At 36.1% G+C, this 25,887-nt stretch overlaps 1 protein-coding gene across 11 annotated transcripts in view; it reads left to right on the plus strand.

Annotated features, from left to right (window-relative positions):
* Positions 1-25,658, plus strand: part of LOC126965935 (dual 3',5'-cyclic-AMP and -GMP phosphodiesterase 11-like) — a 282,867-nt gene extending 257,209 nt beyond the window's left edge. For all 11 annotated transcript variants that reach the window (XM_050809740.1, XM_050809742.1, XM_050809741.1 and 8 more), the window contains 10 exons: positions 1,058-1,216; positions 3,433-3,567; positions 9,103-9,252; positions 9,742-9,792; positions 13,786-14,040; positions 14,783-14,892; positions 16,966-17,154; positions 18,361-18,616; positions 20,349-20,432; positions 21,039-25,658. In XM_050809740.1, coding sequence (XP_050665697.1) covers positions 1,058-1,216; positions 3,433-3,567; positions 9,103-9,252; positions 9,742-9,792; positions 13,786-14,040; positions 14,783-14,892; positions 16,966-17,154; positions 18,361-18,616; positions 20,349-20,432; positions 21,039-21,347 — 1,698 coding nt within the window. In that variant the 3' untranslated portion in view covers positions 21,348-25,658. The remainder of the gene's footprint in view (positions 1-1,057; positions 1,217-3,432; positions 3,568-9,102; positions 9,253-9,741; positions 9,793-13,785; positions 14,041-14,782; positions 14,893-16,965; positions 17,155-18,360; positions 18,617-20,348; positions 20,433-21,038) is intronic.
* Positions 25,659-25,887: the final 229 nt, after the last annotated feature.

Consider the following 25,887-nt stretch of genomic DNA (forward strand, 5'->3'; position numbering starts at 1 on the left):
CTTCGGCTTGACTTATTTATGGAAGTGGTATCGAGCTTTTTATTTTAGTGCGTATTTGGTATTTTATATTTACCGGTGATGATTTATTTGGTAGGTTGACTGATGATAATGGGGCAATTTTTTAGGGTTCTTAAAATTTTCTTGCCTGGCCTATTCTGGATGAGAAAATATTCCTAAAATTCATGCAGCCAGAGTTTTACCTGTACCTGATAACTTGAATGAAAGTTCGCTCCAGAAAGTAATCCCAGAAGGGAGGGATATCACATATATTTAGATCTGAAAGAGCGAGTCACAATTTCAACTCAATTTCCGAATTAAAAATTATTGTGGTTGAGCAGGTAATCAACTGTAAAGTAGATCCTGTAGATGGCGCCACAACCTCAGAGTTGAACAAGACATACCAAGAATTTAGAAGCATGCGTTACTCGAACCGTTGGCTCAGTTGTTAACAGCGCTCGCACAAAACCCGAGTGGTCGCGGGTTTGAGTCCTGCATCGTTCATAAATTTTGGTAACAAATTTACTTTGTATAAATGTTCGTCTGTTATTTATTTATTTATTATCTGCAATTAATTTAGCTTCATTAAAGATCATGTAACATCTATTACGTTCGGCAACAAATATTTTTGTAGTAATTAACTTGTCCATGTCCAATCAGTCGATGATTATTTTCGTCGAGTTGTGCGATGCTTTAAAAACTAAATTTTACATGATTATCGTATGTGTATACGGTGACAGCTATGTATCCGTAACTAGAGATACGTTATTGAAAACGGTCGTAGATAATTATAACTAACATCCTGAAGTAATTTTTCATTGTATCGATAAAAGTTGTGTCAAAAATTGTCATAATTATGCCCCATTCTTTCAAGTTGGTTTTGTCCGTCTCATTTCAAACAGCAATTCGTGGAATGTTCAGATCAAACTAGCTATGGTAGTACATATTGTGCCAAAAGGGAGCTCTGGATAAACCCTGCATAGATGAAAATGGCAAGATTCATCATCTTGCCTACAACTTGGAACCTATCTTCTTTTATTCATATTTGTAATATTTCTAGGTACTGCTAGTCCACGAGGCATCCAAAGGCAGCTTCTCGCGAGTGTTCGACCTGGAGGCAGGCGATGACGCCGAGCCCGGTACTCCACGGACTTCGCCCTACGAGAGCAGATTCCCGATCAACATTGGCATAACGGGATATGTGGCTACTACTGGTGAGGTAAGGTGATATTGTGAATTGAAATGTGACCTATTAAAAACATAACATTTAATTCAATTCTTGCAAAACTCTTTATTATTATTATACAGGTTTTCGGTTATTGTAGTTAAGTACTATTGGAGCATGTATCCAAAGGCTTTGTCATAAATTGTTACCTTACTTGTTAACTACCACTATTCAAGTTATCAATATAAGACTTTCATTGGTATTTAGTTAATAGAATAACTTGGTAGTCTCACACGGCTACACAACATAGTTACAGAGGAACGAAAATGTCACGAATAGCTTCGATTATAGGGTAGCACGGCTTGTGGATTTGTTTGCTTGTATTCGACTTGGCGTTATATATAGTTTAAAAAAAGTAGGCTATTATTATCTGACCTGATTCCTGTCACCAAATTCCACCTCCGTACGATACGCTTCAAATTAAGATATCATGCCCACCATCTGGATGTGTGGCCCTACTCCATAGTGCGGTTTTCAAGGAGCTTTCTTCCACGTACTACAAAGCTTTAAAATGAACTTCCTTGTGCGGTGTTTCCGGGACCAAACGACATGTACTTTCAAAAAATACGCGTACACCTTCCTTGAAGGCCGGCAACGCTCTTGTGTTTCCTCTGGTATTGCAAGAGAATGTGGTGGCGGTGATCACTTAACACCAGGTGACCCGTACGCTCGTTTGTCCTCCTATTCCATAAAAAAATCTAAAGCCATATTGTATCAGTTTGTGTTAAAAATATAGAAGAATACGAAATATTTTGTACATAAGGTTGTTTTACAAACTGTATGGTTAGCGCATAGTTTGTTGTGTTGAGCAAATAGTGTGTAATTTGATCTTGCACAAATTGCTTTATGATAATAAACGGATGCAGATATTTATGCAGTATCGATTTTGTTACCAATGCTTTTGATTATATCTACTAATAGATAGTCGTCATCGATTTATCGGAACAGGATTTTAGCTTGAGCAATGTTACAGATAGGTAGGATTCCCCGATTGCAAGCAGATTATCATATTTATCATTCATTTAATTACAGATCTTTTTAGATAGCGATTCCACTGTAACCAGGGGCGGGCAAACCATGTAGGCAAATAGGGAGTGCCAACCTCGTTAAGTACTAAGGTACTTTATTAAGATAAATGTAGCACTACACAAATAAAATTTGAAAATAAAATTTTATGAATGATGTGGGACTCGAACGCACGACCTCTCTCGTTCCGTGCGAGTGCTCTGCCAAACTGAGCTAACCTAGCCGGTTATCAACTGCAAAGTAGATCCTGTAGATGAAGCCACAACCTGACACTTGAACAAAGCATACATGATTTTATGACGATACATCACTCGAGCGGTTAGTTCAGTTGGCAGAGCACTCGAGCGGAGCGCGAGAGGTCGTGGGTTCGAGTTCCGAATCGTTCATAAAATTTTGCTTTCAAATTTTATTTGTGTATTAATCCTAGAAGTGAGGTTATCACTTTAAAAACATAACAAATTGAATGTAGCACTAGTGTTTAAATTGATTTAGTTAAATATGGTTTTGTTATTCTGCAACCAAAAACCTATTCAACACTCACTCATTAAGTTTTGTACATCCTTGCTATAAAACCGATCCACGCCCCTGACTGTAACATACCTATTCAAACTCTTTGGAGGTTATCTATCACCGTATTACGTAATGCAACTGTGAATGTAGAAATATTTATTCCTTAATCATAATATTTAATAGTTCTTATTCATAAAAAATGAATATAATTAAACGTTACAAATGAATTATTAAATATATATCGGCTCTACGATGAGTAGGTACTCGGCATAGCCTAAGCGAATTTGCACTATCTGATCCGGTACAGTGTTGATCGCGTAGCGTTCTGTCAATAATACGCATCTTACGTGCAGAAATATATTGCTTGTAATAAGGATGATTTGAGTGAATGTGTCAGAAGGCTATTGAAACAAGCTATAAGACAATGTAAAACAAACCACCTTTAAACAAAATAAGGGTCAGAATTTGGGTGCCGCACGGAACACTTGTTTTTGGTGTATCTGAAAAATCTAGTGCCCTTGGCCACTGCCGATTTGGGAATGACAATAAGGTCTAAGTCTTGGTAAATAGTTTGAAATGGTATAGCTTATTTAAACATAACCTCTGAAATATAAACTCTAGTAGAATCCATTTTTATAATAAACATGAAGCCAACTATAATAATTATGTTACAGACGGTGAACATACCTGACGCATACATGGACCCTCGCTTCGACCCGTCAGTGGACGAGGGTGCTGGCTTCAAACACAATACCATACTGTGCATGGCTATCAAAAACTCTGAAGGTCGCATCATTGGTGTCATACAGGTAAATTGCACCTTCATTATAATTAAAAAGTATTCTTCATTATACGGCTTTATACACGATTTATCGGTGTGGGTACCGACTAGTTTAGGAACTCCGAATGGTCCGGAACTAATCGGTACCCACACCGATAAATCGTAAAACGTAACAATTTCTCACGAAAGTTTTAATAATTTAAAGATTATTCATATTTATAAGGCGGTGTGGAGGTTTACGAAGCTGTAGTGACAGTTTTGGGAAGTAATTAAAATTTAGGATTACAGATATTTAATTCATATTATTTAAATCATAGATTCCCAGACGTTTTTTCACAGACCACTTTCAAAATTCATCTTGTTTTATGGACCCCCTTTGCAACTACTTTTTGACAATAATCGAACGTGGACAATATGTTAACAAAATCGATCTATCTGAATTTGCATGACGGTTGAGATACACATTCGATTTTTAATACGTACCTATTTACTCAAACATTACAAATATTTATTTTAATATGTTTAGGAAAGCCAACAGCTAGTCATATTTATATTTATAAGAATAAACAAACATAATTCATTCGAGCTAATAAAAGGCTTCCACATATACAATATACTTATTCTTAATACAATATATTGTAATAAAAGTATGTATATCAAATAAGCAGGTTAATACTTATTTTTTAGACACTGGCAAACACTCAACTCTAATTACATTTGTTTTTGAAATTTTGGTCGTCGATTCTCCCGTGGAGATTCGACATCCTCTCAGAGTCGACTGGGACCACCAATAATTATAATTTCTCCAAAAAAACGCATCAATTCAATACATTTTCTTAGTTGTGGAAAGCGAAAGGTTGAGCTGGTGTTGTTATGTTTTGATGGAACAGGAGTTACATCAACAACGGACGAATTATAGGACTTTGGTTCTCTTACGGATCTCCTCATTTCTGATTCGATCTCGCATGAAAACTCCGGGCAATAGCCCTCTCCAATAATTTGAACAGGTTGAAAACGTACCATATAGCAAATAGATTATTATACAGTTTTAGAGTGAAAAAAATCTGAGTGCTGTAAGCTCAATCACTATGCGTCAAGTCGATTTGTAACAAGGCTTACTATGTGTTATTGGTTTGTACTATTTTTGAACTTGCAAATGTATATTTCACAGTTTTCCCGTAACTTCCTACAACAGACGTTGTAAAAATTAATTCACAAATATTCAGCTGAATTGACACGGGCCCAATCGAATCCTTATGTATACGGGTATTTGTGGAAATCAGGTCTTTCCACACATTACGTAACCTGACCACATATTTGATTCAGAACACGACCTCAAACACTTCACAGTATTTAAATTACATCTACACGCGTAGCACATAATATTTTACATTGACTCGACTGGTAATTTGGAAATTCACTTAATTGGATTTAACGGATTTAATCATTTGTTTTTCATAAAATTACCGTGAAATTTGAACAATAAATTACACTGTAGCTGTATTAATTACTGTCAGCGTTAAATATAATTAAATTAATTAACTGAGAATTAAACTCGGATTGTTGCTAATTACCAACGAGGTTTGATTGATTACAATTATAAATCAAGTTATTTGTTCCGAAAGCTTGTTTCATTAAATGTGTTTTTTTTTAAATATGGTTCAATTACTTAACGCGTTCTTATTTCTCACATATTTGATTAATGTTTAATCTTTTCAACTTAAATTAAAGATTGGTCTCCGCTGCGCTTCAACTAGATACCGCAGGCGTAGTCGCAAAGTGCGGCAACTAATACTACGCCCAATTGGGTGTACTCGAGCCAGTCTCGAACAATGTGTGATGTTGACGCGCCACATGTTCTGTTAAACTTTACTAATATTTGAAACTTAAATGCCGGGTTATGTAGTAACATTTGTAAAGATAATACTACGCGAAATACGAAAGACACTGGGATCACATATCATCAGTAAGTATTTTGTATTTTATTAATTTCAATGTAAAATAAGGCTAAGCGTATGTTACAAAATTTGAAAGATGCTATTGAGTGTCAAGATGTCACGCAAGCAAGGATCTAATAGATGCCGCAATAAAAAGCTATTGTTCTTAGGTAGTGCGGTATCTAGTTGGAGCGCAGCGGAGACCAATCCTCATCAATTCATCTAAGCTTGTCAAATAATATAATAAAATTAATACAAGAAGGGTTTAAGAGTAAATTACTTAATCAAATCCTTATCGCGCATGAATAAGGTAATACCGATTGAAATATAATAACAGTTACTAATGGCGCCCGATTTCAAAGAGAAGTGGTCGAGATTAATATTCATACGACACCATTTTCAAGATTAAATAATCGATTGTATTATATACACTTGTCAATCGGCTTCATTTCTTACAATATAATGGCCTGGTTTTTGTAATGTTACGGATTCACTATAGTGATATTATTATAAATCTAGATATATTACAAATGATATTGGTAGTGTGAGAAGACATCGAGCGTTCTCATTGGTATTTTTTTTCATACGCAAATATTGCAGCTTGTACGCAATTTGAAATTATTGTTGAAATAGCAGTAAACAAGGCCACGCTCGCAGGCCGCTGCCGCGGCACGCTACACTCGGCTCGTGCGTTGTGTTAATTTGTTTTAAGGACGTAATAGTGAACATGGGGCCGATTCGGTTCTGGTATTCACCAGTAAATTCGATGATCTTCAGAAAGTAGTGATTACCATGATTTTGTCAATTAGCTCGCCGGAATAATGCCGCATTTCAAACTAATGGTTCTACAGAATGGTTATAATCCCAACACTAGGACATTGCGAAGTGCCGACACAATTAATGAAAAATTCAAATGCTTGTTGAACACAAGGTGGGATAATGTTGCGCAGTGCGGTCGTATGCGACAAAATAAAGGATTCGCCGTGCACGACGTACGAATAACAATGACTGTTAAGATATTTCTGTTTGTGTGTGGAAAACTTTGTAAGACTGCGAGGGCATCTTAAGCATTCGATAATTGTTGTTTGATACAGTAATCACGACCATAATTTTCACAAAGCATCCTTACACAAACAATGAGTTCAAGCTATAAAGGTTGATTTTAATTCTTTATTACTTTCCATGAAATAATTTATATTATTTTAACACGACTCTATTGGATGTTGTTAAATACTCTATTTCATTTTTTTTTACTTTATACGTACATATTATTTTAAATTCAGTAATTTAAAAGAAATATTTATTGTGACGATTCAGAAGCGCTTACTTTATTCGAATAAAGTTTATTTGCCTTTGACTTTGATAATCTCCTTGTGATCATTGTTTATGGGAAAAAGGTGACGAGCGCAATAGCGTCTGAAGACAAAAGATGTTAAGTCTCATTATCACAGTAATTTCAGTAGTCTTTTCAAACCGATACACAATACCGATTGCCCATTACCCTACTGCTTCACGGCAGATAAAAGTAATATAATAATATTGAGACACTCTTACACAAATTGTCTTGCCCCAAACTAGGCATAGCCTGTACTATAGGTACAAGAGAACGATATATTTATAACAATATACCTACTTAAACATACATAAATACAAATAAACATCCATGACTCGGAAACAAACAATTATATTCATTATATAAATGTTTGCACCTACCGGGATTCGAACCCGGGACCTCCAGCTCAGTAGGCAGGATCACTAACCACTGAGCCATAGGGGTCGACAAAAGTGCCTTTGTGGTGCCCACCTAGCCAGTATACCGCTCAATGAATCCCACTGTTAAAACGCTCACGAAGGCCAAAAAACGATACCTTTCACTAAGATTCCGCTATCCGTGCGACAGTCAGCAGAAGATTACTAAAATTGCTAACAGCATTGTATCTCTAATGATGGAAAACGTGTGTGCGCCGCACGGCGTATGTTGAAGCGTCTTTGAAACTACACTTTCGTGTACCGTAGGCCTGAGATAGCGAATTTGCCCGCAATGCAAATGAGAATAAAATGTGTATTTAGATCATTTATAAGTCTAGATAGTTTGTGACAGTTGTGAAAACGCCGAAAAAATTTGAGGTTGACTTTTAACCTTTATTTTGTACGCACACTAGCATTATTTTGACTTTAATTTTTACGCACACTAGCATTATTTTGTCTTTATTTTGTACGCACAGTAACATTATTTTGATTTTTTTTGTATGCACACTAACACAAAGTGACACACATACAAATCGCGAGTGTAAGCCGTAGCTTGTCACGCACCCTAAAGTAACAAACCAGGCCTGTTTTCATCGGTTGTCCAGCAGCAAGAGGCTATAGAGCCTCTTGATAGCTAGACGATAAATTATGTAAGAATGTGTATTTAAACGGTACATAGTGCTATATCCTATTTCTGTACGATGGTATGCTTTGTTTTTGACTCGCATTTGACTGGTTTTTCATATAAAATAATATTATATATAATTATGGTAAACATTTTTTGTTGACATTTGCAAATAATTTGAATACAATAGTAAAAAATATCACTGAATTATTAATGTGTAAGAATTTGAGTTTTTAATTGATTTCCGTCATTTCTAAAATTAAATATACAAATTTAATTTACTTGCCAAAATTAATAGACGATTCAGTATACGCCCCAGCGCTTTGACCACTAAGCCAACCATCCGAGTGGCACACTATCCACAAATCTTGATATGTGAAATTCAGGCATCGTTTGTAAAGAACATAATAATATTATAAAACATAATTTGTTCAGTTTTAAAAGAATTTCTCGTTTAAATTGTATAAAATAATGCATACGTTACAAGGTCGGTCCTCACAAATATATCTTTATGCGCGGTCACAAACATAACCATTGTACTGGAACGGTTATGTGTTGGACACTTTAATTTTATTCATCGCGGTTAAAATGAAGGTTTGTGGAAGTTGCGCGGGTCTCGTTACAAATGCGAGTCGAGAATTTTAACTTGAGCTCGATCACTCTTTTCGTAACATTTTATTATATCCCAGATGTTCATGACGTTATAACATCTTTTTTATTTCCTATCCTATACAGGGTGTTACAAAAGTACCCGTTAAGCTGAAGCTGAGCGGTCAGTTCTTCACATAACCATTTTATCAAACTTGACAATTTTTGAAGTCAGTACTTGAGTAAAATGACATCTTTGTATGTCAGTTAAATAAGTTACGTAGGCCATTTTTTCTTATTAAAATAAGGGACAAGACGAGCAGGACATTCAGCTAATGGTAATTGATACGCCCTGCCCATTACAATGCAGTGCCGCTCAGGGTTCTTGAAAAACCCAAAAAATTCTGAGCGGCACTACAATTGCGCTTGTCGCCTTGAGACATAAGATGTTAAGTCTCATTTGACCAGTAATTTCACTAACTATGGCGCCCTAACACAATAATGTTTAAACATTACTGCTTCACGGCAGAAATAGGCGCCGTTGTGGTACCCATTATTTAGCCAGCTTACTGTGCAATTCTTTGCACTACGAAAAGTCGTTTCTACGCAGAAGCGTAGAAACGACTTTTCGTAAGTTACTGAGATCTGTTGAATATTGTTTCAGCTCGTCAACAAATTCGACGACCTCCTGTTCACCAAGAACGATGAGAACTTCGTGGAAGCGTTCGCGATATTCTGCGGTATGGGGATCCACAACACACACATGTACGAGAAGGCGATCACCGCGATGGCGAAACAGAGTGTCACTCTAGATGTAAGTCTTGTTCATTCATCATCAGCCGAAGACGTCCGCTACTGGACAAAGGCCTCCCCTAAAGATTTCCACGACGATCGGTCCGGCGCTGCCCTCATCCAACGTATCTTGACCAGATCGTCGGTGCATCTTATAGGGGGCCTACTAACACTAGGTCTTCCAGGACATGGTCGCTATTCGAGGACTTTACTGCCCCAACAGCCATCTGGCCGTCGACTATGTTCCCTGCCCACTGCAACTTCAGTTTCGCATTCATTCATTTACCCTTAAAGCTATTATGTATCTTATGAAGCCTACTAAAATTAGGTACAACCAATCCCTTATTTTTTGTGTTATAATAATGAAAATCAATATTAAGAGCAAAAAGGTGACGATTTTTGCGAACGTATATTAAATTTTCATTAATTCATAAAATACAATAATTCCATTAATAATTGTCTTTTTGTCTATTTCGTATTTTTGATGCATGTTTTATTTTATTTGTTTCAGGTGTTAAGTTATCACGCTTCAGCCTCATTGGACGACGCGCACAGATTGCGGGTTAGTTAATTTATGTGCTATATCAACCAATATCAATTTCTTTTTAATTAATTAACGCTGTAGATTTACCGAAATATAATCTAAATAGCAAACTTATTACCGCTTTATTCATAATAAACTGCTGCTCGAAAATGTAAATCGGGCTCTCACCGGGGATCGAAATCCCTGTTTGGGCTCGGGGATACCCTGAAAAAAATACTGTCGTTCAAATTCAAATATCTTTATTCAAAATTGGATTTAAAATCACTTATAGAACATACATTTTCAAATTTAATTTGTGAAATACAACTGTGGGTTATCACATTAAAAAATTCAATTCAAATTCAAATTCAAATTCGTCATGACATCTTAGTCAATTTCGTAATATGCAAATATTGGGATTGAGCAGGTTATCAACTGTAAAGTAGATCCTGTAGATGAAGCCACAGCCTCTCGCCAGAAGCCAACTCGAACGGTTGGCTCAGTGGAAAGAGCGCTCGCACGGAACGCGAGAGGTCGCGGGTTCGAATCCCGTATCATTCATAAATTTTGTTTTCAAATCTAATTTGTGCAGTTAATCCCAGAACACTAACAACACTTTAAAAAAAACTTCATATTATGTTTCGTTCTTAGTCTTCTTTTTTACAAAATAATATGATTTTATCAAAATAATATATTACATATATAAAATTTATGCTTCAGACCTGAAAAGAACGGGCGCAATAAACTCTACGAGATTCATCTTTTTTATATAAAATTTCGTCGCAATAGAATTTCGTACAATATTTATAATTAAAATGCCTGAAAGCGGTCACCCCATTCCTAATCTGTGGTATCATTGAGAAACTCATTTATGTTATAATAACCTTTACCACATAAACATTTTTTATTCTTTTGAATTTCGTAAAGCATTCGTTTTGTAGTTCTAGTTCATAAAAAAAGTTATCATCAAAAGTTGATATTCCAAAAACCTAATCAAAATGTAACCCACGATCAAGAGTCTTTTCTCATAGCTGTGACTGCAACAGACCACAATACCTATACTTATATTACTTAGAGGCGCCTTTTAGAATACAGAACGAATTCCTCCATGAGCAACGGCTGGAAAACTTGGCGTTGCGTGGAGACATCGCTTCATTGTGTGTCTTCTACCGCATTTATCACGGGGAGTGTTCCGAAGAGCTGTTTAACCTGATTCCTGCTGCCGAATTCCACCTTCGCACGACACGCCACAATTTAGGATATCATCCTCACCATCTGGATGTGTTGCGGTCCTCCACAGTGCGGTTTTCATGGAGCTTTCTTCCACAATGCTGTAGTATAAGCTTTCTTGTGCGTTGTTTCCGGGACGATACTACATGGGTACCTTCAAAAAAAGTGCGTACATCTTCCTTAAAGGCCGGCCTAAAATGCTTCTGTGATTCCTTTGGTGTTACAAGAGAATGTGGGCGGCGGTGATCACTTAACACCAGGTGGTTTGTCCTCATTTTCCATTAAAAAAAATCGCAATCCCCAGGCCGGTATCCTTTTACTAATATGACGTAATACGTATTCATTTTGTATACATTATATAAAAAAATAATAGTTAAAAAAAAAACTAAAAAGCACGCTTTATATAAAATTCAACTAAAAAATAGAAAATAAATTTAAATTGAAAATAGTGTAAAAAAAAATATATTTTATTGTAAAAAAACCGTGGGGTGCTTTTTAAGATATTATTAAAAAAACTATTAAGTACTTTAACATCAATTCCTGTCTTATCGACTATAGATGAAAATTATATAAATTAACAAAAATCATATTTTGCAAATTGAAAAATTGAATAATTTTATCAAATTAGTGTAATGTCATCGGTCCTTGATAAATCTACCAAGTGTGAACGAAATCTAGCCGTTTAAAGTGGGTCAAAATCGCGCCCAAAGAAGTCGGTTACAAACATACAAACATACAGGTGAAGCTGATATAAAACGTATAAAATAGGCTCGTTGAAAGGTTATTAATAATTGATGGTTACGTATGAAAGCACTAGGCTCTTTATTATTTTAAGCGATGTGGGGTCGGATCAACAGTGTAAGTAAAGTTAATTTGTAAAGGCAGCCACCGGTATTATTTGTTTAGGGTGAGTTTCAAGATTTATTACAGCCTGTTAACGGCTGCGAGCGAAAATGTTAGTATTAGATTAACAGACGATACGTTTTCTGTTTATTCTGTTAAGTAGGTAAGATTTATGTGTTGACTTAGGAATTGTACATTTAATATTATTTAGTGTATGCGTATAATATATAGTTAAATAGTTGGATTAGAAATGATATTATTATCATTAAGCACATGGTATTTTTCTTTTAATTTGTAATTTATTAATAAAATTAATTTGTAATCTCTAATAAGATAATTTGATGCTTAAGACAGAAGTAATATTCCTACTTAGTTTAGACATCGCTAATACATATTAGCACTTATGTAACATAATATTTGATCGACCTAAATGAGCTATAATTATAAATTTACAACTTCAGTTAAATAAAATGTTTGCATAGTTTTACAAGATTGGCACTTTGAGAATAATACAGTATTTATACATTAGGATAAATTGAGGATATTGTTTGTATAGTTGAAAATATGTCTTAAGTTTGATTTTGTTATTTATCTTAGTTTAATTGTGTAACAGTAATTTGAAACCAACATTATAGTCCAACATATGTGATAGGGTAGTGTTAGCAGGGGCGTGCATATTGTTCAGTACTTGAACATAAATTAAATATGTGTGAACTTAAATGTATATATTAAAAACTCTGACACATTATTAAATACAATATTATGTGCAATAACTAGTATGGCGTGCTTGAAGGTTTGATACGGAATGAACGAATGCTCGGACTTCGAGAGCCGAAGAACTGGTTCCATGACTCATGGATCGTATCATTTGTAGAGTGAACTATAAAATATGAATCACAGGCGGTAACACATATCATATAGGCATTTAGGCAATGCCTGCATCGTTAAGGACCTAAATAAATATAGCACTTGTGTTAAAGTTAATTTTTATTTTTATTTGCTTCCGTTATTTTATGACCAAATTTCTATCTAATACCCCCACTCATAAAAAATTTCCTTACACTAGATACTAAATAGCTACGGCAAGCAATCTTTGCTTATTGCAAAGCTCAATTATGACTAGTTAGATCCACAGTGCCTACCTTGCTAGAAAACCAATGCACGCCACTGAGTGTTAGAACATTGTACGCTAGTTTGAGTCGACGGCCGATTCACAAGTAGCAGGTATTAATCTCGAATAAAAACAGTACTCAAGTCTCGGTGCTAATTACATATACAAATTTTAAAGAATATTGTTAAAAATAAATAATTACTTCTATCAAACACTTCTCGCCTACGCGGGCGCCTACTCTTACCAGACGCTTTAAAGCTTTAGAAAAATTCTCTTATATCTTACTCATAATCTTAAACTTGACTTTTAATAATAATATTATGATATGTATATGATGGAACTAATTCAATACTTTCGGTCAACAGCCAGAATAATAGGGGCCTAACATAGAGCGTCGCCATGCGTATGAACCCGACTTCATTATTCGTACGCTTGAGCGTAAGAAAGATACCTATGTACATGTATCTATTTCCGTGTCTCTTGCTGTAATTATACTTACTGTCTACTCTATCCTTTCCTTAAATGTATGTGTGTGCCTCTTGGCGTTTAGTGAGTGCATATGCTGTGGTATCGAATGAAGTCGAAAATAAATCTTTACTGAGAACCAAGTTTAAATTAAATTTATACTATATTACAATTGTTAATTTTATTTAAATTTTAATTAAAAACTAACAAAACCTCAAGTTTTTTTTTAGTTTTACAAGTTAAAGTCATTATTAATTGCAAAATCACTACCTTGCACCTTCTCTAGATTAAAAAAAAATCGAATACTTTAGTTACCGCAGAATTTTTGGATATATCATATGTTATCTCGTTATTTCACGGATTCCTATAAATATTGTTTGCAGACGCTAAGGATACCGTCTTCCGCGCACTTCAAACTTCACGATTTGGAGTTCGACGATATCGAGATGTCAGACGAGGAGACAGTCCGCGCCTGCCTGCGGATGTTCCTCGACCTGGACTTCGTGGAGAGGTTCCACATCGACTACGGCGTCCTGTGCCGCTGGCTGCTCAGTGTCAAGAAGAACTACCGCAACGTCGCTTACCACAACTGGAGGCACGCCTTCAATGTCGCTCAGATGATGTTCGCTATTCTCACTGTACGTTTGCCTCAATCATATTTTTTAGCCTAATGAACTCATTACTACGAGTCCGGTTGTCTATCTGTTAGTAGGGGCACGTCTCACACACACGCAATAGCAAGGCAGAGACGGCACAATAAATTGCCTCTTATTAATGAAAATGTTAGAGCCAGTAGAGGAAACAGTACTTATCCAAAGAAAAACGGCAGATTTTTTCTTTATTTTTCGATGTAGGCTGTATAAGTTAGAAATGAGGGTTATCACTTTAAAATCAAAACAAATTGTTTAGATTTGCAAGAGCGGCAACTCAAGTCAATTTACTAATATGCAAATAATGGGGTTGAGCAGGTTATCAACTATAAAGTTGATCCTGAAGATGAAGCCACAAATTGAGAGTTGAACAAAGCATACAAGATTTTATGTCGATACGTCACTCGAATGTTTAGCGCAGTTGGAAGAGCACTGGCACGATTCGAGTCCCGCATCGTTCATAAAATTTTGTTTTTAAATTTTATTTGTATATTAATCCTAGAAGTGAGGGTTATCACTTTAAAATAACAAATTGTTAATATTTTCATAATTTATCATTAGACTAAACATTTTAATGTCAACTTAAGAAAAAAACTTGTGTTATTTGTTTATTTTATACGACTCGTATCATTGTGTCATCCATTGAACCCACGCCACTCGTGTTATTTGACCCTTATTATACAACTGTTGCATAAAATACTATATGTCAATCATTATGACTTATGTTCAGGAAACCCAGTGGTGGAAGATATTTGGCGAGCTCGAGTGTCTGGCGCTCATCATCGGATGTCTGTGTCATGACCTGGACCATCGGGGGACCAATAACTCGTTCCAAATTAAGTGAGTGGCGATCCACATTCTATTTATGAAAGTTTCAGAAGGCAGAATAGTATTTCGAGTTAATTTGAGGGTATAGGTATGTACGTCTGCTATGCGTGCCTTTTTTGGTAAGGTTGGGTCGCTAATCTTGCCATCCCAACTCCTCAAGGAAGTTTCTCAAACCTCTGATGTCGCCCATGACCTCGGGGACAGTCCTCGGTGACCCCAGGTGTTTGGCCCGGTATGAGGCTACACTATGGCACTCCAGGTTGAGGTGAGTGGCCGTCTCTTCTATCTCCATGCAAGCCCTGCACAGGGGACTTACGGTGACACCTATATTAAACAGATGCTTGTTAAAGGGTGACCCATTATTACATGAGTTATCTAACGTAATCTTGATCGTGTGAGTTTCACCTTGCGAGAAAGCCTGTAAATCTATACATGGCAGAGTCTTTTTTGTCTGTCTGCATCCACTCATCTCCGTCCAGTATTTATTATGTAGTTCCTATGTGTGCTGCCTTATGACTTAAAACAAGAAGAAAACTAATATGAGGATATTATTACCTATCAATAAACGTAGCTTATTAACGATGTAATTTTTACATAATTGAAAAACAAATGGTTTTTCTTTAATTACGGTTTTAATATCTCTGATTAAAAATAATACCAAGCTAAGCTATTAATCGTTTTCAACCCATGCATTTGAATTTTATCATAATAATAATAATAAATTCTTTATTGCCATACAAATCATTACAAATATAAAATGAACAATTAGGATACGCGATGAAACAAAAGGCAAAAGGAAAAGGCTCAGCTTCACCTGACATGGAATAATGGATTTATGTTTCCATGCAGCGCTGTTTTTCAGCCATCTCCTCCTCCCTAAGGTGTTGAGCGGGAGTGGATGTATTGTGGCTCCCCGATTACCTACTTAAGCTATCTTTTTTTTATAAAATGTAATATTAGAAAAAAAAGTGTTCTGATTACCCTTGCAAGTGTATATAGGTGCGTGTGTGTATATGTGTGTGTGTGTATGTATGTTCGTGTGTGTTTGCGTATGTGCGTGAGTGTGAGCGTGTGTTTTGTCCGTACACAGAAAAAATCTTTTAGAGAAAGATATTTCCAGTGGAAGTGGTTCAATTTATCCGCAGCAAGTTGCTTTTTTAGTAGAGCAAAACGGTATTTTTTTTAAAGGACTCGATTCTCATTTGTTTCTTTAGAGGAGGAGGTAAGTCATTCCATATTTTTGCTGCAGAGAATCTGAAAGATCCCCTAAACCAAGCTGTTTTGTGCTTAGGGATTATCAGGCCGAGTTGTCTGTTTGCACGCAAGATGTGTTGTACGTTGAAATCTTTAACCCAACGGAGTTTTTCAAATAAATATTCAGGCTTTTTGTTCCAAATAACCTTTTGAGTTACACAAGCATAGTGAAGTTGTCTTCTTGCACTCATGTTCAGGATGCGCTTGCTGTTCAAGTAGGGAGTTATATATGCTTTCCTGGGTATGTTGAAACAAAAGCGTACACATGCGTTTTGCACTCTCTGTGCTAGCGGTCAACCTCGGCCCATAGACGGAGCTACAGTAATTGAACTGCGATAGTACCACAGTCTCGCACAGAAGTAAACGTAAATCTTCTTTAAGGTAGCTTCTAATTTGATACAAGGTCTTTTATTTAAAAACATGAGTATATCATATCTATATCATCACATCTCTATGATATATCTTTGTATCTGTCGCAAGTCTTTTATACATAGCTGTCATCATTATTATCCGGAAGACGTCCACTGCTGGACAAAGGCCTCTCCCAGAGATATCCACAACGATCGGTCCTGCGCTGCCCTCATCCAACGTATTCCGGCGATCTTGACCAGATCGTAGGTCCATCTTTTGGGGGGCCTGCCAACACCGCGTCTTCCGCTACGTGGTCGCCATTCGAGGACTTTACTGCCCCAACGGCCATCTGTCGGTTGCACTTTGTGCATAGCTTACATAGCTGTAATAAGAAAAAAATATGTTAACTTGGTATTCTAAGGCAATTTTCTTAAAATCTTACTAACCTATAAGTTTATAAACTGCGCTTTATTTTTCCAGAGCATCTTCACCCCTCGCACAGCTATATTCCACCTCGACCATGGAGCATCATCATTTCGATCAGTGCCTCATGATTCTCAGCTCTCCCGGGAACCAAATCCTGGCAAACCTGTCATCTGAGGACTACGAGAAGGTGGTCAAAGTCTTGGAGGATGCAATCCTATCTACCGACCTGGCTGTGTACTTTAGGTAAGCTATCCAGTTTAACAGTACGTTATCTTTTTCTGACATGAATAAAAAAAAATGAGTTCTTCCGATTTAATGTTAATGAATAGTCCTCGAAAATCGTCTATTTAAATATATATGATAATAATAATATTGATACACTCTTACATAAATTATCTTACCCCAAACGAGGCATAGTCTGTAACTGTGGGTACAAGACAACGATATGTTTAATAGAATATACTTACTACAACATACATAAATACATATAAACATCCATGATTGGAAACAAACATTTTCTTCATATAAATGAATGCACCTACCGGGATTCGAACACGGGACCTCTAGCTTAGAAGTCAGGGTCTGGGACCTTTCGGCTATATAACATGGTTGTCAATATACTTTGACTTTCATAAATGGTATCTATTATGTAGTAACAGATATTGACAAGGAAATAACCAGGTCATTTAGCCATACCAAGACGCTGAGATCAGATCGTGAGACTGAATGTTTTGGGTTAAATCCACCGAGGTGAACTTTCTCTGTTTGATCGAAGCTGTACTGATAGGATCATAAATAGTTAGAAAAAAAATCTTGTATAAAAGTTTTGATGCATTTGGAGTAATCTAGCACTTCTCAAGACCGTTCCAAAAGTACGGTAAGTATACATACTAAAACATACATAAATACGTTAGTTGACCCAGTAAACGTTGTATTGCCGATATTAAAATCGCGATACAAAAGTAACTGTTGATTGTAGATGGGTGAAAATTTGAAACTGTATGTATTTTTAATGCTGACTCATAATGAAACAAATTTAAAAAAATGTCAAAAAAATTAAAAAAAAAATCGTGTGGACCACCCTTAATATTGAGGGGGATGAAAAATAGATGTTGTCCGATTCTCAGACCTACCCATCGAATCGGTCAAGCCGTTTCGGAGGAGTTCAAAGTTCAAACTCCATGACACGAGAATTTTATATATTAGATATATATCATCCACGTGTGTATGTGACACATAACAGATGTCAGGAGTCAAGCCATATAAACCTTTTTTTTCTATAAGTATTGACGCGGAAAGGGTAAAGAGGGATGAGGGGACTTATTAACTCGACTTAGCCGAGTAGGCAATATAAGTTAATGTCTGTACCTGGTGTTAACATTATGGTTATGACAGTTTCTAGCAAATTCTCTTATGTGCCTATATTAAGAGATATGGTTGTGGTTTCAGCAAACGCAAGGCGTTCATAGAGGCGGTGAGTTCGGAGCGGTCGGTGTCGGTGACAGGTGCGAGTGGGCCGGTGTCGGCCTCGTGGAGCTCGTGCGGCGAGAGGCGCGGCCTGCTGCGAGCCATGCTGATGACGGCGTGCGACCTGGCCGCCATCACCAAGCCGTGGCCAGTCGAGCGCCGAGTGGCCGCACTCGTAGCCGGCGAGTTCTTCCGCCAGGGAGACCTGGAGCGACAGAACCTGAACCTCACGCCTATTGTGAGTCACAACTATAGCATTCATTTAATTTATGAAGTGAAAACTTGGCCACTTTTTTAGTAGAGAAAAATGATCCGGGTTCGCGTCACCGACATTTTTTTTATGGAATAGGAGGACAAACGAGCGTACGGGTCACCTGTTGTTAAGTGATCACCGCCGCCCACAGTCTCTTGCAACACCAGAGGAATCACAGAAGCGTTGCCGGCCTTTAAGGAAGGTGTACGCGCTGTTTTTGAAGGTACCCATGTCGTATCGTCCCGGAAACACCGCACAAGGAAGCTCATTCCACAGCTTTGTAGTACGTGGAAGAAAGCTCCTTGCCGACATGCTCATGACTGGCGCATGCGATAAATAAATAATTAAAAATATAACTATATATGGATAGATACTTTTAGGATGGGTGAAATCTCGTGAGTTAGCGTCACCTGACTATATAGCTATACAGCTGACGTATTGTGCAACAATAGTGCTGTGTATGTCTGATAAGTGAAATTGAATGGATTTAGTGAAAAGCTCAATGTGTATGTACTATGCATTGTTGAAATAGTGTTTTTGTTTGATGAATATATTATTATTGAAAATTAGTGTTTAAAATAGATTAAAATTAATAATTTTATTGTTTTAACGAAAACAATTATATACTACAAGTTCTAAGTTGTCTCTTCTATCGGCAGTCTCTACAACTGCCATTTTTTTATATATATTATACCAACTTCTACTTAGATTTAGATGTATGGAAAGTTAAAAGTTGCAAAAGATCTGAAAACTAAAAAGCATGCGGACGAGACCTGAAATTATCCTCGGTTATAATTATTTCTAAGCCATGGGGTTACTGGATGATAAGAAATCACTTGGCCCACTGCCCTTATATTTTTAATTCATATGTACTTTTATTCGACGCTCTTGCAGTGTGGAAATCTAGCGAAGAATTTAATGAATGTCAGAGCAACGAACTGTTAATTCTAATTCTAATTCTGAACTGATTAACTAAAGTTAATATTCAATTACGGCATGTGGTTTTATGATAGAATTCGTTGGCAGCAATCTGGTCGAAACCCATGATAGATGCAATGATATGACTCGATATCTCTACAAAACGCGTAGAGACCGTAGCGTTCACAGAATATACCAACGTGACCTATAGATGACCTACCTACATAAAACTTTACCAGTGGGAGGCTCCTGTGCACAGGATGCCGGCTATATTATGGGTACCACAACGGCGCCTATTTCTGCCGTGAAGCAGTAATGTGTTAGCATTACTGTGTTTCGGTCTGAATGGCGCCGGGGCTAGTGAAATTACTGGGCAAATGAGACTTAACATCTTATAAGGTGAAGAGCGCAGTTGTAGTGCCGCTCAGAATTGTCTTGTCCCTTATTTTCATAAAAAAATATATAAAAGTGTTTATTTTTTTTATTGACACACTATCACACACATTATCTTGCCCTAAACTAGGCACTGCCTGTACTATGGGTACAAGGCAACGATATATTTAATAAAATATACCTACTTAAACATACATATATACTAATAAACATCCATGACTCGAAAACAAACATTCATATTCATCATATAAATGTTTGCACCTACCCAATGCGAAATGTTTGCGAATTCAAACCCGGTACCTCTAGCTCAGTGGGGAGGGTCACCAACCACTTAGCTAGGCTTTATGGGTCTTCAACTTGAGACGGTAAATGGGGTAATTAAAGTGTAAACTGTTTCTTGTTCCAGGACATAATGAATAGGGATAAGGAAGACCAACTACCGGCTATGCAAGTGAAGTTCATTGATACGATTTGTCTGCCCATCTACGAGGTTAGTCTATGGTTATAGATTTTCTGACGGCACCCCATTACTCTATCTGCGGGCTGTCTCTATCGAACTGCAATAATTAGCTGAAATTAACATAGTCGAAATTCAGAGAGCTATTTATACAGATGAGATTTCGACAAATTTTGTAAAAACCAAAACGGCACATTCCATATTTCTAAATTGTGCATTACTAGTTGGAGGCTCCCTTGTACAGGATGCTGGCTAGATTATGGGTACCATAGCGGGACCTATTTCAGCCGTATGGCAGTAATGTGTAAGGATTATTGTGTTTCGGTCTGAAGGGCGCCGTGGCTAGTGAAATTACTGGGCAAATGAGACTTAACATCTTATGTCTTGAGACATAGTGACCATGAGTCACCTTGAGGTGACGAGTGCAATTGTAGTGCGGCTCAGTATGCTATGAAAGACCGTCTTTTTCTAGACTCTCTGTACTACAGCGTCTTAGTCTCAGATGTAATTTTATTTGAAGCCTTTTAATAAACAGTTAATTTACAGTTAAAGTAGTTCTTCATTTTTCATTAATCCCTTCCTGGAGACCTTCAACACTAACAACTCCGAATTGAAGTATATTGTTTGTCTGACTTACAGGCGTTTGCGGTGCTATCACCCGCGCTACAGCCGTTGTTGGACCGCGTGAAGAGCAATCGAGCGCATTGGATCGAGCTGAATGACCGCAACGAGAAGTTCGATTATGGCCAGGAGCTGCACAATGACAAGTCCAGCAACAGCTCTCACGTGGACGACACGGAGCCCTACGAGGGCGACAGCAGCGGCGCCGTGAGCCTCTCCTCCGAGACCAACTCCAGGTACGACAACCTGGAGAACCCTGTGGTGGGGCTGGTGTGCAGCAACGCCCTGATGCGGGACAAGTTCTGTCATATCAATGATGTCAACTAGGTGGTTAGGGCGACCAGTGGCCAACTGTCAGGGTGATTCTTCTGTCTATTAAGACGAGACAGTTATTCAAAGCAGAAGAAGCAAAGACCGGTAACGCTCGGACCAATCGTCTATACCAGTATAATACATATACTATATCAGATAGATTCAATGTTTAAGTTTATGGATAATGCGTCATTTGGACTGTCGACTTAGTGGTTAAAGCGCTGGGGCGAATCCCGAGAGGCGCGGGTCCAAATCCCGCATCGTCCAAAATACTAGTTTGTAAATTAAATTTATGTATTTAACCCAGAAGCGAAGGAAATCACTTTAAAAATAATAAATTACTTAGGAATGAAAGAATAACATCTAAAGTCAATTTTCTAATATGCATTTACTTATTTGGCTTAGTAGATGGCGCTGAAACGAGAGAGGAACTCACCAAGATTTATGGATAGTACATTATTCGGATTGTAATTATTATGACGGGTACACACGATATATATTTTATTAATTTGGTGCTGATATTTCGATCCAATTGCATGAATCGTGGTCACGGCGGAACTGTGTGGTTAAAGCGGTGGGCGTATCTCGAGAGGTGCGCGTTTGAATCCCGCTCTGTCCATAAATATTGGTATTTACATTAAATTTGTATATTTAATCCCAGAAGTGATGAAAATCATTTAAAAATAAGAAATTGATTCAATATTAATAAATGTAATATCGTTCGTATTATAACTTGGTTTAGGCAAAACTTGTATCCTTACTTGTATCCATGTATTAAGTGTTAATTCGGTCTGAACGGAAGAGAAAACGCAATATATACAGTAAACAATTTTATTACTTGTTTTCTTTAATTATTGTACCTATTTTGACGTCAATAAAAGAATCGTACAAGAATAATAATGTACATAAGATACAAAAGATGAAGTTACTTTTAACACTCACAACGATCGATTACTTATAATATACAACTACTAAATATTAGTTCATATTGTAAGTTATTATATCTATGTATAAATAACACGATTTTATATCAAATCTATGTAAACACTATCTTCAATTATTATTATTAAATAATTCTCGAAAATTGCTTTGAATAGTTTGCCATTGGCCGCGTATCCTTAAAGCCGAAACAGATGATCGATTAAAAGTAGATAGTTTCAATTATAAAATCTCTTATCTTTTTTAGTCGCTCGTCTGTGTTGTGCCTAAGTGTATTGTATGTAGTTGTAGTAGGTGTGCTTGCGATGTGGACTGTGTGATATTTTATAGATGATAATAATTTTAGTGGAATTAGGAATTCGCTTAGCGCCAGGCGTAACTTCGAAGACGTCGTTCCATTGATGCATTATTTTTGTAACTACACTACTTAGGTCTAACGTAACCAGCGATGGATATATAAATACAGTGATAGTTCTGATTCATTTACCTCAGTCATCTATTCCTACTACGTAATTGATAACACGAATGTTTTTCGTGTGTTCTAGCTATTTATGTCATTTACGATATCTCGTAAGATATATCCTAATTGAATTTAGGTTTATTGTTTCGGGGCCTAACTATATTAATTAATGTAACCAGAATACCAAAAAAAATTTTTCTAGTTAGGTCGCTCTAAATTATTGCTTATTCGGACCCGGATATGTATGGGGAATTGTTATTAGATATACAGTTATTGTAGCAAAGCTTATTTTTGTGTTAGTAAGGTTCGTTCTGTGTCCATAATTGGAGCAAATTTTATCTGTCGTAGTTCTTGTATGGACAATAAAACTTTGGGTCAGTGCTAGCGAAGTTGTGCAAACGGTGTTAAACTACGTGTTTATCGAGTTGAGAGATGTAATTCATTCGTTACTAGCTGGCCCATTTAGTTGATTCGTTTTGTAAATATCTTAAGTGAATGTTTAGCGATTTAACGTAATTGAGTACTTACTTATATATTTTGTTTTAGGTTCATTGCTCGCTTTAATAGTAGACAGGAATGTCTCAGAATAGAAATTCGGAAAGCGTCAATAAAATTAGTAAAGTTTGCTTCCAGCAGTTTGGCGGTCCATTTATATTTAGTTGGAACGTAGATTCTGTAAAATATAAAAGTTACATATCAAATTATCAGTAACTACTACAATGATAGTGAATTCCTTAAATCTTTATTTATAGTTTCGATGTGTTTCATCACAAGATGCTAAACTGTCTTTATTCATTGATTATCGGGTTACGAAAACTTTAGATGTAACGGCTTACGTATAAACGAACTATAACCACGTCTTGTCATCGATCTTATAATCCAGAGAGTCCGTAGAGTAACTCTGTACGATCTGTCATCACCCTTTATTAGACGTCTGTGTGAAAATCCACGCGTGTTGTTTATGTGAACGGCTTATTGTAACTCAATAGACTGCCACACATGTAGCTGCCGTGGCAGAACCACTATCGCCTGTAGATGCTATCCTGAACATGCCACGGCACAGTACTAGCACATGAGACATTTCATCCGGACTGTCAGTTTGATGTGATCGGTATCATTTTGCATTTCGCTACAACTAAACAAATTTTTAACTGTTTGTACGAAAACCGTGGAATTAAAAATAGTCTGAAGTGTGTGGACCGCCTTAAATATAGTGTTGTTATTGAATTGTGGTTAGATTAGACCATGTAACCATTCCAATTAACTTCTCATACAAACATTGTATAATTATGTCGTCTACTAACTGAAACGTCAATTATGATAAGTGAATATCAATCTTGTGTAATTAAAATTTGAGTTCAAAATCATTTGTGCTTGTGCGTGTTACGATATATTAGGTATAGTCAAGTAACAGTCTAACTTTATCTAGTTAATAACTACAGTTTATCTAATACCACCGTTTTTAAAGAGTTTAAACTGTTTACTAATTTTTATCGGGTTGATAAATTGTTGATTTAAAAAATGTAAATCTTTCTATATCGCTTAGACGCTTGATATGGAAGAAATAAATTCATATCTACATCCAATCCAACATTTTAAAATATCTAAGTAATAGGGTATGACGATTACAACACTATGAAATTTTGTATTTTCTAAAACTATATAAATCACATACAGTATGGATTGCATATCTATGAAATAAATAAAAATATAAGAAATACTAGTGCATAGAAGTAAAAAAGTGAAATTTACAAACAAAATAAATATTTAAATAAATTTAGAATGACTAAACTCTCTGTACTGACAATGTACATTGACCTCTGGAGCAAATCACGATTTCGGCTTTTGAAGTCACCTCAAGATGTGGCAAGGAGCGAGAAGCAAACAGTCGGCAACGTCGCTTTAAATCTGTTCGATGAACGACCAGTGACTTTGAGCTTGAAGCGCGCGGGATGGCAACATCGCATATTTGGTGTTCAAATATTCAAATTCATTGAATCATTGACCTAGTGATATTATTTGCTCAAAATGAAAAGTCTACATTTTGAACTAATTAGTAAATGCAATAACAAGTGTGTAGCCTCATTTAATTCATATATGCAAAATCCATACTGTATTACATGCACTCTGGCCGTACACTGTGCTTATGTCTAAATTAAGTACTTACTGTATTGATTTGATACCAACAAGTAGCAAATGTTGATTAAAACTTAAATATGATTGAAAGTCCGGTCGTGCAGCGACGAAAGCGATAGAACCAGTCCAATGAACGAATTTTTTGCTACGCGCCTGAAGTTCGATATATATTAAAACATTGATTTAATATATATAAGAAGATTATGCCTATTTATGCATAAAAGATGATTGTAACAGGTTTTAATCGTATTATATTTTTTGTATATTATGTATATTTTGTCATATTTTTTGCTTTATATAAAATCACAACAGTTTTAATACCCTCAATTAATGACCTTTGAAGTAACACCCTATACCTATTGATAATATTATATTACATTTCATATTTAATATTCTCCAACACTCTTTATTGAGTATAATTATTAAAACAATTCCAATAAATTTTTAAAATAAATCAATTTGCTATCGACAATTCGCCGTCGTTAAATATATGACCAATTTTTTTAATGTTCTTAACAAATATTATATTGAAGTAGACAAAACTATTTTGTAATTGGAATAACTCTCTCTAAGCGTTAGATTAGATAACTACAATAAAAATCTCAAATTATTGTAGTATGATGAATGTACAATGTTAACATAAGATTGCTGTAAGTATTATTAGTACCTAATTAGTAAATTTACGATCGTAATTCAATATGACGTATTGTATGATGTGTGGACTAGTTATGGAGGTTGTTTTGTTCCAAACAAAAATGTTATTTATTTATGAATAAACCAATTTTGAGAAATTTTGTGTTTGATTTTAAGTTTCTTTCGAATGTTCATAGACATCAAAATAAATTATGGCTGTTTACGGTCGTCCGCTTAAAGTATGACTAGCAACATAATATATTTGTACGAAATTATAATTTTCCAGTTATTGTAGGATTATATAGCTACGGTAAGAAAATGTTGTAGTAAAAATATTTGTTTTAGCCATTTTAACACCAGCCACATACCTATTTCGACATAGTCGCA

The sequence above is a fragment of the Leptidea sinapis genome, chromosome 9, assembly GCF_905404315.1.
Source record: "Leptidea sinapis chromosome 9, ilLepSina1.1, whole genome shotgun sequence".
Classification (NCBI taxonomy): domain Eukaryota; kingdom Metazoa; phylum Arthropoda; class Insecta; order Lepidoptera; family Pieridae; genus Leptidea; species Leptidea sinapis.